General features: G+C 50.9%; 1 protein-coding gene across 1 annotated transcript; it reads left to right on the top strand.

Moving 5' to 3' along the window:
* The first annotated feature begins 1,290 nt into the window (after nucleotides 1-1,290).
* SAV1 (salvador family WW domain containing protein 1) lies at nucleotides 1,291-16,798 on the top strand. Its single transcript, XM_083737229.1, has 5 exons — nucleotides 1,291-1,441; nucleotides 8,292-8,738; nucleotides 12,938-13,208; nucleotides 14,160-14,303; nucleotides 15,716-16,798. Exons 1-5 carry the CDS (start codon nucleotides 1,348-1,350, stop codon nucleotides 15,918-15,920), a joined length of 1,161 nt encoding a protein of 386 aa, XP_083593355.1. The 5' UTR covers nucleotides 1,291-1,347; the 3' UTR covers nucleotides 15,921-16,798.
* Nucleotides 16,799-18,942: the final 2,144 nt, after the last annotated feature.

Raw genomic sequence — 18,942 nt, 5'->3', positions numbered from 1 at the left:
TTCTACAATCAAGTGGTGTAATAAAAAAAATGAAAATAAATAAAGACAGTGGACGCTCAGTTTGCGAATGTGATCCGTGCTGGATGCATGTTTGCAATCCGCAGCGTTCGCAACCCGCAGTGGCGCATCTGTGCATGCACCGGTTGCAATTCAGCGCTTCTGCGCATATGCGACCGCCCAAACCCGGATGTAACCCATTCCGGTACTTCCGGGTTTCGGCGGGTCCGTAACCCAAAAAAACACAACCTGAAGCGTCTGTAGCCCGAGGTAGGACTGTATTGGAACTGGGCTATTGGTTTGTTTTGTTCTTGTTTTTATAATTTCCTTGGTTTTATTTTGCATTTTATGCTGTACACCGTGCTGAGATCTTTGGATGAAGGGTAGTACACAAAGTAAAACTGATGTTTTAATGTATTTTTAATCTGCTGGAAGCCTCCCAGGGTGACTGGGGAGACCCAGCCAGCTGGGCGGGGAATAAGTAATAAAGTTGTTGTTGTTGTTGTTGTTGTTATTTAAAAAATTCCTTCCAGTAGCACCTTAGAGACCAACTAAGTTTGTTATTGGTAACTTAGTTGGTCCTTAAGGTGCAACTGGAAGGAATTTTTTTAATTTTGTTTCGACTACGGCAGACCAGCACGGCTACCTATCTGTAACTACTATTATTATTTGATTCCCTCCCCCTCTTTCTTTTTTCTTTTTCCTTTCTCCTCCTGTGATGAGGCTGCATTTTAACATTTTAATGTTTCAATATTTTAATCTTGTATTTTAATCTTGTTTTTTAAGTTGTATTCATTCAACTTGTTTTTATTATTGCTTGTTAGCCGCCCTGAGCCCGGCCTTGGCTGGGGAGGGCGGGGTATTATTATTATTATTATTATTATTATTATTATTATTATTATTATTTTATATTACGTACAGTATAACCCAGCAGCAGCTGGGCGCAGAGCAGTCCCCCTCCCTGCCGCAGGGGGCGCTGTTCCCCGGAGCCCGCCCTCCTCTCTCTCTCTCCGTCCTCTCTGCGCCGCCGCCGCGCCCTCTCCGTCCTCCTCCTCCTCGGGGCCCCTTTTCCGCGCTTGCCTTCCCAGCGGCCCTCGCGCGGGCCAGCCAATCGGGCGGCGCCGGGGCGGTGGGCGTGGCCAGAAAGTTTCCTCGGCTGCCTGCGGGGCTGCGTGAGGCGCTGAGGGGAGCGAGAAAGAGAGCCGGGAGGGCGTGGCTGTTGGCGCCCCCTCCCCGCGTCTTGACCCCCCCCATGGCGCCCCTCCGGGAGGGGCCCGGCTCCGGGGGCGGCGGCGCGGCGGGCTGAGGGAGAGGGGGGAGGGGCGGCGTCTGAGGGGGGAGGGGGAGGGGATGCTGTCCCGGAAGAAAACGCGCGCCGAGCTCTCCAAACCGGGCGAGGTGCAGGGCAAGTACGTGATCAAGGAGACCAGCCCTTTGCTCCGCAGTGAGTGCACAAGCCCTCCCTCCCTCCCCCCCCCAAGGCGGGTGGGGTGGGGGGTCAAATGAACCGGGGGGGGGGCAATCACCTTCCTCCCTCCTCCCTCCAAGGCGGGTGGGGTGGGGGGTCAAATGAACCGGGGGGGGGGGGCAATCACCTTCCTCCCTCCTCCCCCCAAGGCGGGTGGGGTGGGGGGTCAAATGAACCCGGGGGGGCAATCACCTTCCTCCCTCCTCCCTCCAAGGCGGGTGGGGTGGGGGGTCAAATGAACCCGGGGGGGCAATCACCTTCCTCCCTCCTCCCTCCAAGGCGGGTGGGGTGGGGGGTCAAATGAACCCGGGGGGGCAATCACTTTCCTCCCTCCCCCCCCCAAGGCGGGTGGGGTGGGGGGGTCAAATGAACCCGGGGGGGCAATCACCTTCCTCCCTCCTCCCTCCAAGGGGGGTGGGGTGGGGGGTCAAATGAACCGGGGGGGCAATCACCTTCCTCCCTCCTCCCCCCAAGGCGGGTGGGGTGGGGGGTCAAATGAACCGGGGGGGGGGGCAATCACCTTCCTCCCTCCTCCCTCCAAGGCGGGTGGGGTGGGGGGTCAAATGAACCGGGGGGGGGGGCAATCACCTTCCTCCCTCCTCCCTCCAAGGCGGGTGGGGTGGGGGGTCAAATGAACCCGGGGGGGCAATCACCTTCCTCCCTCCTCCCTCCAAGGCGGGTGGGGTGGGGGGTCAAATGAACCCGGGGGGGCAATCACCTTCCTCCCTCCTCCCTCCAAGGCGGGTGGGGTGGGGGGTCAAATGAACCCGGGGGGGCAATCACTTTCCTCCCTCCCCCCCCCAAGGCGGGTGGGGTGGGGGGGTCAAATGAACCCGGGGGGGCAATCACCTTCCTCCCTCCTCCCTCCAAGGGGGGTGGGGTGGGGGGTCAAATGAACCGGGGGGGCAATCACCTTCCTCCCTCCTCCCCCCAAGGCGGGTGGGGTGGGGGGGTCAAATGAACCCGGGGGGGCAATCACCTTCCTCCCTCCTCCCTCCAAGGGGGGTGGGGTGGGGGGTCAAATGAACCGGGGGGGCAATCACCTTCCTCCCTCCTCCCCCCAAGGCGGGTGGGGTGGGGGGTCAAATGAACCCGGGGGGGCAATCACCTTCCTCCCTCCTCCCTCCAAGGGGGGTGGGGTGGGGGGTCAAATGAACCCGGGGGGGCAATCACCTTCCTCCCTCCTCCCCCCAAGGCGGGTGGGGTGGGGGGGTCAAATGAACCCGGGGGGGGCAATCACCTTCCTCCCTCCTCCCCCCAAGGCGGGTGGGGTGGGGGGGTCAAATGAACCCGGGGGGGGGCAATCACCTTCCTCCCTCCTCCCCCCAAGGCGGGGCGGGTGGGGGGTCAAATGAACCGGGGGGGCAATCACCTTCCTCCCTCCTCCCTCCAAGGGGAGTGGGGTGGGGGGTCAAATGAACCCGGGGGGGGCAATCACCTTCCTCCCTCCTCCCCCCAAGGCGGGGCGGGTGGGGTGGGGGGGTCAAATGAACGGGGGGGGGGGCAATCACCTTCCTCCCTCCAAGGGGGTGGGGGGGTCAAATGAACCCGGGGGGGGGCAATCACCTTCCTCCCTCCTCCCTCCAAGGCGGGTGGGGTGGGGGGTCAAATGAACCCGGGGGGGCAATCACCTTCCTCCCTCCTCCCTCCAAGGCGGGTGGGGTGGGGGGTCAAATGAACCCGGGGGGGCAATCACTTTCCTCCCTCCCCCCCCCAAGGCGGGTGGGGTGGGGGGGTCAAATGAACCCGGGGGGGCAATCACCTTCCTCCCTCCTCCCTCCAAGGGGGGTGGGGTGGGGGGTCAAATGAACCGGGGGGGCAATCACCTTCCTCCCTCCCCCCCCCAAGGCGGGTGGGGTGGGGGGTCAAATGAACCGGGGGGGGGGCAATCACCTTCCTCCCTCCTCCCTCCAAGGCGGGTGGGGTGGGGGGTCAAATGAACCGGGGGGGGGGGGGCAATCACCTTCCTCCCTCCTCCCTCCAAGGCGGGTGGGGTGGGGGGTCAAATGAACCCGGGGGGGCAATCACCTTCCTCCCTCCTCCCTCCAAGGCGGGTGGGGTGGGGGGTCAAATGAACCCGGGGGGGCAATCACCTTCCTCCCTCCTCCCTCCAAGGCGGGTGGGGTGGGGGGTCAAATGAACCCGGGGGGGCAATCACTTTCCTCCCTCCCCCCCCCAAGGCGGGTGGGGTGGGGGGGTCAAATGAACCCGGGGGGGCAATCACCTTCCTCCCTCCTCCCTCCAAGGGGGGTGGGGTGGGGGGTCAAATGAACCGGGGGGGCAATCACCTTCCTCCCTCCTCCCCCCAAGGCGGGTGGGGTGGGGGGGTCAAATGAACCCGGGGGGGCAATCACCTTCCTCCCTCCTCCCTCCAAGGGGGGTGGGGTGGGGGGTCAAATGAACCGGGGGGGCAATCACCTTCCTCCCTCCTCCCCCCAAGGCGGGTGGGGTGGGGGGTCAAATGAACCCGGGGGGGCAATCACCTTCCTCCCTCCTCCCTCCAAGGGGGGTGGGGTGGGGGGTCAAATGAACCCGGGGGGGCAATCACCTTCCTCCCTCCTCCCCCCAAGGCGGGTGGGGTGGGGGGGTCAAATGAACCCGGGGGGGGCAATCACCTTCCTCCCTCCTCCCCCCAAGGCGGGTGGGGTGGGGGGGTCAAATGAACCCGGGGGGGGCAATCACCTTCCTCCCTCCTCCCCCCAAGGCGGGGCGGGTGGGGGGTCAAATGAACCGGGGGGGCAATCACCTTCCTCCCTCCTCCCTCCAAGGGGAGTGGGGTGGGGGGTCAAATGAACCCGGGGGGGGCAATCACCTTCCTCCCTCCTCCCCCCAAGGCGGGGCGGGTGGGGTGGGGGGGTCAAATGAACGGGGGGGGGGGCAATCACCTTCCTCCCTCCAAGGGGGTGGGGGGGTCAAATGAACCCGGGGGGGGGCAATCACCTTCCTCCCTCCTCCCCCCAAGGCGGGGCGGGTGGGGTCGGGGGGGTCAAATGAAACGGGGGGGGCAATCACCTTCCTCCCTCCAAGGGGGTGGGGGGGTCAAATGAACCCGGGGGGGGCAATCACCTTCCTCCCTCCAAGGGGGTGGGGGGGTCAAATGAACCCGGGGGGGGCAATCACCTTCCTCCCTCCTCCCCCCAAGGCGGGGCGGGTGGGGTCGGGGGGGTCAAATGAACGGGGGGGGCAATCACCTTCCTCCCTCCAAGGGGGTGGGGGGGTCAAATTAACCCGGGGGGGGGGCCCGCAATTCAGTACCAACATCACCTGGTCTCCAGAGGGGAAGGAGCTGCCTGGTGGGGGGAGAGAGAGGCTGGGTGCTAACTTTATTAAAATACAGCGGTACCTCAGGTTACAGACTCCACTAACCCAGAAATAGTACCTTGGGTTAAGAACTTGGCTTCAGGATGAGAACAGAAATAATAATAATAATAATAATAATAATAATAGTAATTTATTATTTGTACCCCGCCCATCTGGTTGGTTTTCCCCAGCCACTCTGGGCGGCTTCCAACAAAGATGAAAGATACACTAAAATGTCACATATTAAAAACTTCCCTGAAATCGTGCTCTGGTGGAGTAGTGGCAGCAGGAGGCCCCATTAGCTAAAGTGGTGCTTCAGGTTAAGAACAGTTTCAGGTTAAGAACGGACATCCGGAACGAATTAAGTACGTAACCAGAGGTACTACTGTATATAGAAAGGAGCAAACCAGTGATATTTTAGAGAGCAGGCTAGCCGGCGGGGCCCATGACGTACCTCATAGGAGCCTACACAACACGAAACACTGTTGCTATATGTAGGTTATATTTCAATTGTTTTTTATCTTATACAGTGGTACCTCGGGTTACATACGCTTCAGGTTACAGACTCCGCTAACCCAGAAATAGTACCTCGGGTTAAGAACTTTGCTTCAGGATGAGAACAGAAATCGTGCTCCGGCAGCAGCAGGAGGCCCCATTAGCTAAAGTGGTGCTTCAGGTTAAGAACAGTTTCAGGTTAAGAAAGGACCTCTGGAACGAATTAAGTACTTAACCCGAGGTACCACTGTATCGACATCACCTGGCCCCATCTGGTCTCCAGAGGGGAAGGAGCTGCCTGGGGGGGGGGGCTGGGTCCTAACTTGATTAAAATATTGAGGGGGGGGACAGGTAAGCCTCACCTACCCAGGGGCAGATTTAGGTATGATGAGGCCGTGGCTGGACCTAACAGTCAAGGGTCCCTTTAAGGTACTGGAGGTAATGGGGCCCTTGATATGCCCAGCTGTCCTTTGCCAATAACAAATGGTTGCTGTTTTTGTGTGTTGAATATATGCCATAGGTCTAGTTACAGGTAGGTAGCCGTGTTGGTCTGCCATAGTCGAAACAAAATAACAATAATAAAAAAATTCCTTCCATTAGCACCTTAGAGATCAACTAAGTGTGTTATTGGTATGAGTTTTCATGTGCATGCTATAGGGTAATTTACATGCTATAGGGTAATTTACATGCTATTTGTACATGCTATAGGGTAATTTATGGACCTAATAGGTATCTAAAGCCATTTGCACATAACAGGTAGGAGCCTACACAACACAAAACACTGTTGCTGTATGTAGGTTTCACTTTTTATTTGTTTTTTATCTTATATTACATCCAGGTTTTTTCCCTTTACATTTTTTTGGGGGGCCCCAAGGGTGTGAGGCCCTAAACTGTAGCTTGTTTAGCTTATACATAAATCCGGCACTGACCACATTCCCACATAATTGGTCTCAAAGATGCACCCCATTTAAATGGTCATGTGCTTTGGGGAGGGCTGGTTCCCCCCTCACATACTTTATTTGGGGGTGAAGGGACCTCGGCCCCTAGGAGCCGGCTGCTATAGCTCTGGAGTGTTCTCCCCTCTTCCCCATGAATCATTTTTTATTACTACATTTGCTTTTTCCTCGAAGGAGCTCAAGGCGGCATATACGTGGTTCTTTCCCCCACCCCACCCCCCATTTAATCCCCACAACAACCCTGCGAGATAGGTGATGCTGCATCGTAGATGGAAAGGGGAACTTCCCCAGCGGCGGCAGCACCAAGGGGCCATCTGGCCCAAAGAGCTGCCACCGCTGCAGTGCAGGGATGGGTGCAGCTGGAGCACACATGACAGGTGGCCACCATCTTAGGAAACCGTGGACACCCAAGGGCTCATTAGCCCCCACCTCCAGTCCAAAGGAAGTATCCATGTCAGGTGACCGTCCAGCCCCTCAGCACAAAAAAAACTCCCGTGAAGGGGTGTGTGCATGAATGACTTCAATCTGTGGTGGTGGGTGGGTTTATTGTTGGGGGCAGTATGGAGACCAGGGTTTGCACCGGCACTCGGAAGATTCAGGTTGCAACTGTAGCCCTGCTAAATTCAGTGGGGTTTGTTCCCAAGTTAAAGGAGGATTCTGGTTATCTGCAGTGTTCAGCACCTGTTTTGAATGTGTTGCAACGGTTAAAAGGAGTTGGGAATTCTGAACGAGGAAGGGAGCTGAAGGTGAACACGTGTATGTGCACACACATGTAAATGGAAACACAGCCTTGCGGCACCTTAAACCCCACCACACACATTTAGGTCATGAACATCTTGTGGATAGACCCTGTGCTTTCTGCCTGAAGTGCAGTCCTAAGTTGGCACACATGGGTGCAGGGCAGGCAGGCAGTGGGGGACAGAGAGGAGGGAAACCAGAGGGGAGCAAAGGTGCAGAAGGGCAGTTTTCCTTCCCTAAAAACCAAATAGTGAGCATGGTAACACATTCCGTATTTTTTGCACCATAACACTCACTTTTTTCCTCCTAGAAAGTAAGGGGAAATATCTGTGCATGTTATGGAGCGAATGCCTGCGGGTGGCGGGGGGGATCTGCTGCAGTCGTGAGCAGAGGATCCATGGTTCCCCTTCCTTCCCTCCTCCGTAGTTACAAAGCATGGATCCACATGGATCCTCAGGATTTTTGCATTGGGCTACTCCAAACTCACTGTCAGATCACATGTCTGTGGCCACAGCATGAACCACAAAAATCATATATCCACTATTTCGTTTAGAATATTTTTTTTTCTTGTTTTCCTCCTCTAAAAACTATGTGCGTGTCATGGTCTGGTGCGTGTTATAGAGCGAAAAATACGGGTACATCCTGCTGCTGGAAAGCAGAGCCACCTCACCTGTCACCATTTTGCCTTTTTGTACTTTTCACCATAGGTTTGTTTTGCATTTTATTTCCCTCTGTATTTTTTTCATTATTCATTTACATACATACAACCCCAGTGTAATTTACACCTTAGGGCAGGGTTAGCCACATAATGTGGTGTTCTCCAGATGTTTCAGACAACAGTGACCATCATTCCTGGCTATTGGCCTTGCTGCCTTAGGCTGATGGGACTTGTAGTTTCCATCATCTGGAGATCACCACATTGGTAACTAATGGAATGGGGTGAAGGAGGTTCCAGGGGGCGGGGATTTTGACAGGGCTGGGAGATCTTTTTTGGGCCAAGGACTTGCCTTACCCTAATGGAAAGCTATTGGGGACCACATTCTGGTTGTATCCTGAAAATTGCTTGACTACTTTTTGGATATTTGCAAGAAGAGATTTCTGCCGAGATCTTTCCCCTCTGCTTTGAACCTGTTTATTTATGGAACTTACTAACCAATTCCTGGATGAAATGCCTCCCAGTGTACAATAAAATCCTGTGAAGAGAATTGTTACTGCCTCACCCAGTTTCAATTCTGCCTCACCCAGACACATAGTAATTTTTAAAAATTCAATGAAATAATGTGCCTACTTTGACCATGCTGAGGCTTTTCAATTTTTACTGCAATGCTCTGTTGCAGATCTGATGCCTTCATTCATCCGTCATGGTCCAACCATTCCAAGACGAACAGATCTCTGCCTTCTGGACCCGGGTTCTTCTGCCTACGCCGCGGGTGGGGATGGAGCAGTTTCCAGAAACCAGAGCTTCCTTCGGACTCCAGTGCAGAGGCCTCCTCACGAGATAGTGAGGCGGGAAAGCAACAGACTCTCTGCCCCTTCCTACCTTGCCAGGAGCCTGGCCGACGTCCCGCGGGAATATGGCGTATCTTCCCAGTCCTTTTTAACAGAGGCAAACTCTGTAACTGAAAACGGCGATGCCGGATCCCGTCACTATTATGACCACCACTTTTATAATGGTCAGAGGCGGCACCAGCTGGGGGATCATGTGCAGGAGGAATATAGATACTATGAACATAACACTGACCTTGTCCAAAGGATGTCACAGAATCAGGGAAGGCATAGTTCAGGCAAGTATCTGAGCTTATTTTCCAGAATTGGCCATTCCAGCTTATGTGTGTACATGTGTCATACTGGTGGCAGTAAACAAGGATCTATGTGTGCATAAATGCCTTTCAGCATCTCAAGCTGCCTTGAAGAGAGTGGAACTATTGGTCCATATAGGTCATTATTGTAAGGTGTGGGGGATTTTTCTTCCAATCATGTTCCAGAAGCTCCTCCTCGGAGAGAAACCAAGCTGTCTGCTGACTTCTGAGGCGAGGCCATGGGAGCATTCACAAATGCTTGGTGACCTGTGTGTGTTTCTGTACTGTCTTCTCGAAGGGTAGTTCTGTGAATGGTTTTTAAATACAGCCAGGGCAATGTTTGCAAACTTGCAATTTGCAGGAAAAGGAAAGTGGGCGAGAGAGATGGAAAAACACAGGCCTTTTTTATATGCAGTTGAAATGTTGAGTGTTATCTTAGTTTCCTCAGAAAACTGGTGATTTTGTTCTTGAAGAGTGAGGGGGCATTTGGCCTTTGAAGTCGAGTGAGAAGACATCAGATGTTTGCCTTGGAATGTCACTCTTCCTGGGCGTGACAGCATTCCGGATCACATTTTTCATGTGGTTTACTTGTGTTTACTGAAGGAAGCTCATCAGACAAAGTGAAATTCTTGAGTAGCGCTTGTGGAATCACAGTACTGGGCACAGCATAAAGACTCTCAAGCTCTAAAATGTGGTATTTATGTTGGTATTTATGTTGTAAACATAAACAGATCAATATGTAAGCATGTCATACTTTCCCCCAGTTTCCTTGGTTATGAAACACATTGCATTCAAGTTGACCATCTTGTGCAGATTGCAGAGGGGAAAATAAATCTGCAGGCAAGAATGTCAAAACTTTAGGGTTACTGACCTCAAATATGAAACTCGGCTTTTGAGAAAGAGATGCTTTTCTCTCAGAAGGCTTTTTATTATTATTAGAAGAAGAGAGGCTGAGCTCCAAAGAGTTAGAGACTGGTTCTGTGCTGTGGAAAATTAAATGCCTGTGCATTTGACTGTTCTATAATGTTTAATTTTGGTTTGTTTTAGGAATGATACTTGGTGTATATGGCTTATTCAGATTAGCAGGAGGGAATATCGAGTCTGCAAACCAAATAACCCCTATCTGTTTCCTGTGGCCTCCATTAATCTGCCACCCCACCAAACTCCTGCTGATTGGCAGGAGAGAAGTTTTTGAAGAACATGAGCTCATAGGCGTCTGCTGGTGGGAGTGGCTTGGTTGTGGCAATGGAGTTGGAAGCTGCTAGGCTGCCTGGCTGCCAGCCACCATGGAGTGTACATGATGGCAGAGAGGGGGAAAGCCAAGCCGCAGATGACGCAGCTTCTTGAAGGCCTTCACTTAAAGCAGTTTGTTGGCATGAGAGACAGTAATATGCTCTAGTGAGGTAGCAGGAGGCTGTGCTGGATGGGAGATTTGGGATGCAAACCCCACATTTAAGGAAAGGAAACGTGTGTCCTTTAGAGGAAGGAGGTGGGTTGTTGAGTTTTAGCATTGGCTGAAGCAATTGTGCAGGAGCAGGCAACAATTTGGCTTTGACGGCAGCTGAAAAATTATAGGTCTACTCCAAAGAAACACAGAACAGGTTAGAAGTCGATGAGGAAGCAAAGGGAAAGGGCTGCAGCTGGAGCTTGCTGGAGACAGACTGGGGGGATGTGGTGATCCCATTAAAGACATACTTGGAAAAGCGTCTTATCCAGACCCATTGCAATCGGATGCAGCCCCAAAACTGCCTTCTTCACCCTGGTTGGTGACCTTTGTTCAGAGAGGGGCAGGGAGAGTGCAACCCTTTTGGCTCTTATTGGTCACAACTTTCAATACTGTTGACCAAGCCATGCTCCTGGAGCAGCTCCCGAGTCTGGGAACTTGTGAACACTTTGTTAAAATGGTTCCATTCCGGCCTCTGAATCTGGTTTCAGAGTGTAACGGTTGGGGATTACCCCTTGGTGCCTCAGGAGCTTGTTTTTACAGTTCCCCAAAGGTTTATCTTGCCCCTTTGCATGGAGCCACTGGGAGATGTCATCAGGGTATTTGGAGTGGCATGTCAGCTATATACTGATGATACCCATCGCTATCTCTTGGTGCATCTGAATCAGGAGAGACAGTGGTAGTGGAGGTGGTAATGGGCCGGTTGTGGTCCAATAAATTGAAGCTGAATCCAGCCAAGATTGAAGCACAGTCTCTTGCAGGTTCTTGAGCCTAGGAATTTGGGAGATGGCTAGTTCCCTTCAGGGTTGCAGTGCTCTCGGTGGAAAAGGCTATTTCAAGCTACAGTTGGTTCACCATCTCAGAAGCTGCAACTCGTGCAAGGCTGCTGGCAAATATTTCTAGCTTGGTACGTACCACACCGGTTTTGGAAGAGAAACCTTAGGAAGAACTTTCTGACAGTAAGAGCTGTTCGATAGTGGAGTACCTGGGAAGGCTGTGGACTCTCCTTCCGTGGAGGTTTTCAAGCTAGAGGTCCAGGATGCTTGAGCTGTGATTCCTGCATTGCAGGGGGTTGGACTAAATGGCTCTTACGGTCCCTTCCAACTCTACCGTTCTACAAATCTGTGATCTGCATTGGTTGCCAATTCAATACTGAGCCTGGTTTAAAGATGCTAACATTGATATATGAAGCCCCCAATACAGTGGACCCTCTGGATACAAAATTGATTCATTCCGGGGGGGGGGTCCATGCACACCCCGAAAAACCCGTATCCAGAGGCGCCACTTCTGCGCACACGCACAGCACGATAGAGCACTTCTGCGCATGTGCGAGTGGCAAAACCTGGAAAAATACTTCCCCGTTTACCGCTTTCGTAACCCGAAGTTTGCGTTACTTGAGAATAATGTAACCCGAGGGTCTGCTGTATCTGAAAGAGTGCCTTCTCCCAAATGAACCTGCTTGCCTGTTAAGGTCAGCAGGGGAAGCTCTGTTGGTAGCACTGCTACTCTCTGTCGTTTGAGGGGCAGTAGCACTTGAGAGGGAATGACCTCCCCTCTTATGCCCAACACTCTATGCTTTCCAACAGTTGGTCAAGATGCACCTCTTTACCCAGGCCTCCCCCCCCCCCATTGCTGTGCACTGTATTCACACGAACCATTCAGGCCTCCTGCTTGTTCACATCAGGGGTGTGGAATGCCAGCTCTGCAAGCCAAATAGTTTCATCTGCTTCGTCTGGGCCCCTTTATCTTTCTCTCCTCCCCAGCATTGAGGGATCATAGCTGAAAAGCAGAGCACATGCTTTGCATGCCGAAAGTCACAGGTTCAGTCCCTGGCATCTCCAGCTGGAAGGACCTGGTAGTGAGTGATGTGCAAGGGCATCTGCCTGCGTTGAGAGCTGGAAGGTTGCTGCCTGCCAGAGTAGGTGAACCCAGTGGTCTTGAGTCAGTGTAAGACAGATTGCCATGTTCCCTGGCAGCCTTGCCTCTTACGCAGGGCTTAATTCATGCCTAGAGAACGCCCTCCCACTTCCATAATCTGTCTCTTGATTTATTGGGAGGCTGGGGCTGAAAACGTGAGGCTTTCATTCCAACATTTGCTCTTGGATGTCCTGGGAAACAGATTACACAATCAAGAACCATCTTTTTTTCTGATAAGCAGCCGTGTTATGCAATAGCTCTGGGTCAAGTGTCTGTGTTTTGTCAGTCTTGAAAACATGGAATACTTCCCAATTTGAACTTCGTTGAATACTTCTCTTTCAACTGCTTATCCCCTTATCTGGCTTGGCATGTTTGTTATGTTTTGGGGTATGTTTTGATAGTTGCTATCTTCACCCTGCCTTCCATGATACTGAGTCTTCCCATTTAAAAAAGTTCTCTTTGGAGAATAGCCTTCTGTTCTGGGAGGCTGGCTCTTATGTGTACAAACCTGTGCTAAAGTGAGCTGGGGTTTAGTAGCCATGTGGCACGGAGGCAGCTACCCAACTCCTTCTGACTTTACTAGCTAACGAACTTCTGCAAGCAAAAAGAGCATGTTGCATAGAAAGCACCAGTGCTCTCTCAAGGCAGGAATGTTTGTGAGAGGAAACGATAAATCTAGGCACTGAGAAGGGGGTGTATTGTGGAATTGATGACAATCTTTTGCTGCTTTTCCGAGGAAAAGAAGTTGTGTAACTTTGCAAGAAGCCTGTTAAATGAGTGTCTGCTTTACTGATGCTGTTGTGGGGTGTTTTTTTTCCTCCAGGCATTGGGCGGGTAGCTGCTACATCACTGGGAAACTTAACAAACCACAGTTCGGAAGATTTACCTCTCCCTCCTGGCTGGTCTGTGGACTGGACTCTTAGAGGAAGGAAATACTACATAGACCATAACACCAACACAACACACTGGAGTCATCCACTTGAGCGAGAGGGGCTGCCTCCAGGGTGGGAGCGTGTGGAATCAGCTGAGTTTGGTGTGTACTACGTCGACCACATCAATAAAAGAGCACAGTACAAACACCCCTGTGCCCCCAGGTAAGTCGTCTGTGGGCTTCCCTTGGGAGTTTCAACCAATGCCTTAGGCTGCAATTCTGTGACCACATACCTGGGACTTAGCCCCATTGAACTCTGTCAGGCCTCTGAATAACCCTGTAAGAGAATGAACCTCAAATGCCTTACTGCTAGCATGCATGAAGGACTTTCACTGGTTTCCAGCTCCTAAGGAAGAGTGGAAAAGAACCCAACATCACATCACCAATCTCAGAACTTTGAGCCTCCATTAGCAAAGTCTGCCAAGGGTAGATGACAGAGCACACAACACATAGGTCGTACTCAGCACTTGCTCTCTACTTCCATGACAGGCAGCACAGAGCCCTTGTCTGCTTAAATCCTGAGTTTTTCTGGCTTCTCACCTGTTGAGACACACCCCAGAGACATGGCTAATCCCAGACTGGCAGATACAAGAATTTATACTACAAATGCTTTGGTGTTCGTCTAAGTGGTGGAATTCGCAAGATTTAACACACCCACCTTTTAAACATAGATAAGCTTTGTGGCACAGATCTCTCCATCCAAATCTGATAGACTAAACTCCCAAGTATGGGTATGTGTGCTTTGAAGTTGGCTTTCAGAGTGTCGTCAAGCTGTATTCAGTCAAATCGTTGCACCAGCACTAGCCAGCACAGGGATTCCTTTTAACGCAGTGGGACTTCCCTCCTCTCTTCCCCCTGCACCCTTCCCAGATTAGCCCTGGAGAGTTGGAGGAACTCCAATACAACCTTTTGTATCAAAGTATGGGTTGATCCCTGGGCTGGCACTGTTGTGCCTTGCTTTGCATTTCCTAAATCAGGAACACACACACACACAAAAAAAAACTGCAATGGGAATTTGCTCACTCCAAGTTTCTGCACCCCAGCCTAAGAGAGCTGCTGTTACCATTTTTGGTGTTGAAGTGACTCATTTGATCTTTTCTGTATCTCTGTGCAGCGTTCCCCGTTACGATCAACCACCTCCGATGACCTATCAGCCACAGCCAGCCGAGAGGAGCCAGCCTATCCTTGTGCCTGCGAATCCATACCACACTGCGGAGATCCCAGATTGGCTGCAGGTCTATGCCAGGGCTCCTGTAAAGTGAGCATTAACCACTTGTCTTATGAACTTTGATTTTTATTTCTGCCCAGTGGTGGGCAATTCATTGATTATAAGCCTGTATTTAAAAAAAAAAAATGGAGGCATTTTGTTTGGGACATCATGAATGTATCCAGAACGTTAAGCTTAAGTTTGTGTAGCATCTTAAAAAGAAATAATATGCTCTTAATATAATCCGTATTGGCTGGTTATCCAAAGTAGCATAAGAACATAAGACCTCTGGATTAGACCAGAGGTTCATCTTGTCCAGAATCCTGTTCTCACAGTGGCCTGTTTTAAGGTCATGTCCAGAAGATTCCTAGTTATCATTGGCTACTGGCCAGGAGGGCTCTGCTGTGCCTCCACCGTCAGAGGAGCAACGCTTCTTAATACCAGTAGCTGGAATCCACAGGAAAGGAGGGAGAATGTCCTTGTGCTCAATAATAATAATAATTTATTATTTGTACCCCGCCCATCTGGCTGGGTTTCCCCAGCCACTAAGATGTCACACATTAAAAACTTCCCTGAACAGGGCTGCCTTCAGATGTCTTCTGAATGTCAAGTAGTTGTTTATCTCTTTGACATCTGATGGGAGGGCGTTCCACAGGGCGGGTGCCACCACCGAGAAGGCCCTCTGCCTGCTTTGCTTCTCGCAATGAGGGAACCGCCAGAAGGCCCTCGGCGCTGGCTCTCAGTGTCCGGGCAGAACGATGGGGGTGGAGACGCTCCTTCAGGTATACTGGGCTGAGGCCGTTTAGGGCTTTAAAGGTCAGCACCAACACTTTGAATTGTGCTTGGAAACGTACTGGGAACCAATGTTATGTGGTCTCGGCGGCTGCTCCCAGTCACCAGTCTAGCTGCCGCATTCTGGATTAGTTGTAGTTTCTGGGTGACCTTCAAAGGTAGCCCCACATAGAGCGCATTGCAGTAGTCCAAGCGAGAGATAACTAGAGCATGCACCCCTCTGACGAGACAGTCCGTGGGCAGGTAGGGTCTCAGTCTGTGTACCAGATGGAGCTGACAGACAGCTGCCCTGGATACAGAATTAACCTGCGCCTCCATGGACAGCTGTGAGTCCAAAATGACTCCCAGGCTGCGCACCTGGTCCTTCAGGGGCACAGTGACCCCATTCAAGACCAGGGAGTCCTCCACACCAGCCTGCCCCATCCCCCCAAAACAGAACTTCTGTCTTGTCAGGATTCAACCTGCTTCCAAGTTTTTCTCATGACAGGAGGCTGGGTTAGATGGGCCATTGACCTGATCCAACAGCCTCTTATTTATTTATGAAATTTGTGCACCGCCCTTCACCCGAGGATCTCAGGGCGCTTTGCAGCATAAAGCTCTCCTTATGCTCTCTTTATCTTTATCCAGTGCTCGCCCAGTCGGTTACATCGTTCTCTTGTCTCTTGCAACAGATACGACCACATCTTGAAGTGGGAGCTCTTCCAGTTGGCTGACCTGGATACATACCAGGGGATGCTGAAGCTGCTTTTCATGAAGGAACTGGAGCGGATAGTGAAGCTGTACGAAGCCTACCGCCAGGCTCTGCTCAGCGAGCTGGAAAACCGCAAGCAGAGGCAGCAGTGGTATGCCCAACAGCAGCACAGCAAGAACTTCTGAGCTCCTTCCCTTTCACAGCGGACTCTGAGGGCTCTTGGAATGTTAGGGGACTCTTTAAAAAAAAAGGAGAAATCGTGAACAAGTGCTTTGGTTAAAAAGGCAGCTTCGCTCTCGTTGATCTTGCACCTTTTGAAATTACCTTCTTGTGTATCATGTTTATTGAATACAAAAGATGTTTGTTATATTGTATAAAGAAAGTTAGTTTCTTATTCTGAGAGCCAGTGTGGTGGGGAAATTCAAGAAAAGCCACGTTTTATATTATTATTATTTTGTCTGATAACCTTTTTTTCTAGCAACGGTTGTACCTTGGAGAAGAAATTTTATTTTCGAATGATGTCAGTGCGAGAAGCGCCCTGAAAGTTAGATGAAGCCTGTTTGCTGCCTTCCGGCTGCTGATCTTGTGGGCTGCCTTGCCTCCAGGGGAAAAGGAGGTTCTGCTTTTCTGCTGCAGCTTTGTGGCTGTGGACACAGCTTTAATATGCAAAAGGTCCACATGATCTTCCATTATAAAAACATTGCAGAAATACGGTTCTGTTGGACCCAAGCAATGAATATACGACTGCCTTATTTTGACTGTTGAGCTCACCCTTCTAGTTTGCCGCAGATCCTCTCAGGAGTGTTTTGCCATATGCAGGCTGGCGCAAGTGGGCGGCGTTGAAAAGCAACTGGAGAACTGAGCCGCCTGCCTTAGCCATTTGGAGCAAGTCTCACCCTAATCAAACCAGCAAGGAACTATTTTGTGAAAACTTCCATCCAGTGGTAAAGTTGCCTTTGTATCTCATTTCACATTTTGATCTGTCATCCTGCAATGTGTATGAAAGTTCTGTAACATCTGTGTCCTGTAAATCTCAGCAATCAAATAAACTTGTTTTTGTTTATGTGGCTGGAACAAATTTATCTCTGATTTCCACATGACACTAAGCTGCGGTTGAACGCTGTCTAGTAGCCTAACAATAGTTTAACTTGCTGCTAACAAACCAAAGGCTGAAGTCATGGCTTCTTGCTGGCTGCTGGACCTTGGCTTGTTTTAAGCATGGCTTGGCATTATGTGGAAACCCAGTAGCACCCTTACTTAACCATGGTTTGTTGTCCTGGCTCAGATTGCTTGTTGTTGTTGTTGAGTCGTTTAGTCGTGTCCGACTCTTCGTGACCCCCTGGACCAGAGCACGCCAGGCCCTCCTGTCTTCCACTGCCTCCCACAGTTTGGTCAAACTCATGTTGGTAGCTTCGAGAACACTGTCCCACCATCTCGTCCTCTGTCGTCCCCTTCTCCTTGTGCCCTCCATCTTTCCCAGCATCAGGGTCTTTTCCAGGGAGTCTTCTCTTCTCAGGAGGTGGCCAAAGTATTGGAGCCTCAGCTTCAGGATCTGTCCTTCCAGTGAGCACTCAGGGCTGATTTCCTTCAGAATGGATAGGTTTGTTCTTCTTGCAGTCCATGGGACTCTCCAGAGTCTCCTCCAGCACCAGAATTCAAAAGCATCCATTCTTCGGCGATCAGCCTTCTTTATGGTCCGGCTCTCACTTCCATACATCACTACTGGGAAAACCATCGCTTTTACTATACGGACCTTTGTTGGCAAGGTGATGTCTCTACTTTTTAAGATGCTGTCTAGGTTTGTCATTGCTTTTCTCCCAAGAAGCAGGCGTCTCTTAATTTCGTGGCTGCTGTCACCATCTCAGATTGCTTACCAAGCTACTAAGGCTCAAGCCAAAAGCAGATTGAAAACAAACCATGGGTTAGTATTGGGGACAAATGAGGCCACAGTTTTGTTATCTACTAGAGTGGCTAGTGGCTGCTAATGGCAAACAGGCAGAATCGTGGGATTGTTTGGCCAGAACAAACACACTTGCTGATCCCATGCTTGGGTGAAGTAATTTGCTTTCTAGCCCTTAAAGTTGGAAAGTTATAGGACAAAACCTTACCGTGTCATGGCACAATGAAGGCTATCTTCTAACCTTCCCCTTGAATGCGTAACATGTAATTCCCTGTTGAAGTTAAGTACAGGCACTTTACTTTCCAAAAGTAATTTGAGCAGAGGTCTGCCACCTTGCAATGAGAATAATATTTGAGCTGTAGAAGGACAAGCACCTTTAATTGCAATTGGCGTTTAGCAGTGTGTGCACTGAAGAATTGAGGACCCTGATCCAAATACAGTGGTACCTCGGGTTAAGAACTTAATTCGTTCCGGAGGTCCGTTCTTAACTGTTCTTAACCTGAGGTACCACTTTAGCTAATGGGGCCTCCTGCTGTCGCCACACCACAATTTCTGCTCTCATCCTGAAGCAAAGTTCTTAACTCAAGGTACTATTTCTGGGTTAGCGGAGTCTGTAACCTGAAGCATCTGTAACCCAAGGTACCACTGTATGTCAAGCGGATTTAGGCTTGCTTTTCTTAAACTCTGGACTCCAAAACTACTTTTAAAAAGCAGCTTGTAATATGTAATAGCTATTCAAAGCTAGAACCTGTTTGTTTTGGTACGGGTGATTCAAAATACTTTTTGCTCCGGTTGAAGGGTCTACTGCATATACGTACAGGTGCTTTCTCCTGATGCTGAAGGAAGCTCTGAAAGATGCAAAAGGTGACAGGATCATGTCCATCCGGTGCTTAGTGTGGAGAGAATCAGAACTTACAGGGTTAAGAAGTTTGAGTGACGTCTCACATTTTGAGGCGTGGTTCACGGAGGGGAGTGTTTTCTCTGTGTGTGTTCAGTGTTCTTCCGTTCTCCTGACGGTGAACAGCAAGATGAGTTGTTTTTTTCTACACGATTAAAGCCAGAAAGAGATAAGCCAGAACGCTCGTCTGTAGCCTGATTTATCACACACGAACTGCATCAGTTTCTACGCTGCGTTAACTCTGCTACAAGTAGCTGACGGTAACCAGAGCTGCGCAAGGAGGTTTGCCGGGCTTAAGGGCTTCCAAAGGCTACACAAATGGCCATAAATTTCGCCATACTTAGCATGTAACGGGAAGGAGACTGGGTTCAGTTGGGAGTAGGTGATAATGAATTAGGGACAAATGAGG

Source organism: Podarcis gaigeae (assembly GCF_964106915.1).
Source record: "Podarcis gaigeae genome assembly, chromosome: 1".
NCBI classification, from domain to species: Eukaryota; Metazoa; Chordata; class Lepidosauria; order Squamata; family Lacertidae; genus Podarcis; species Podarcis gaigeae.
Note: the sequence above shows the minus strand (reverse complement) of the source record. Positions and strands in the feature narration are given on the sequence as shown.

Bases quoted from the DNA above. Each gene is read 5' to 3' on its own strand.
- SAV1 (XM_083737229.1), top strand. From the start codon at position 1,348: ATGCTGTCCCGGAAGAAAACGCGCGCCGAGCTCTCCAAACCGGGCGAG. The intron at 1,442-8,291 runs GTGAGTGCACAA...GCTCTGTTGCAG, and splicing joins GACCAGCCCTTTGCTCCGCA to ATCTGATGCCTTCATTCATC. The intron at 8,739-12,937 runs GCAAGTATCTGA...TTTTTCCTCCAG, and splicing joins TCAGGGAAGGCATAGTTCAG to GCATTGGGCGGGTAGCTGCT.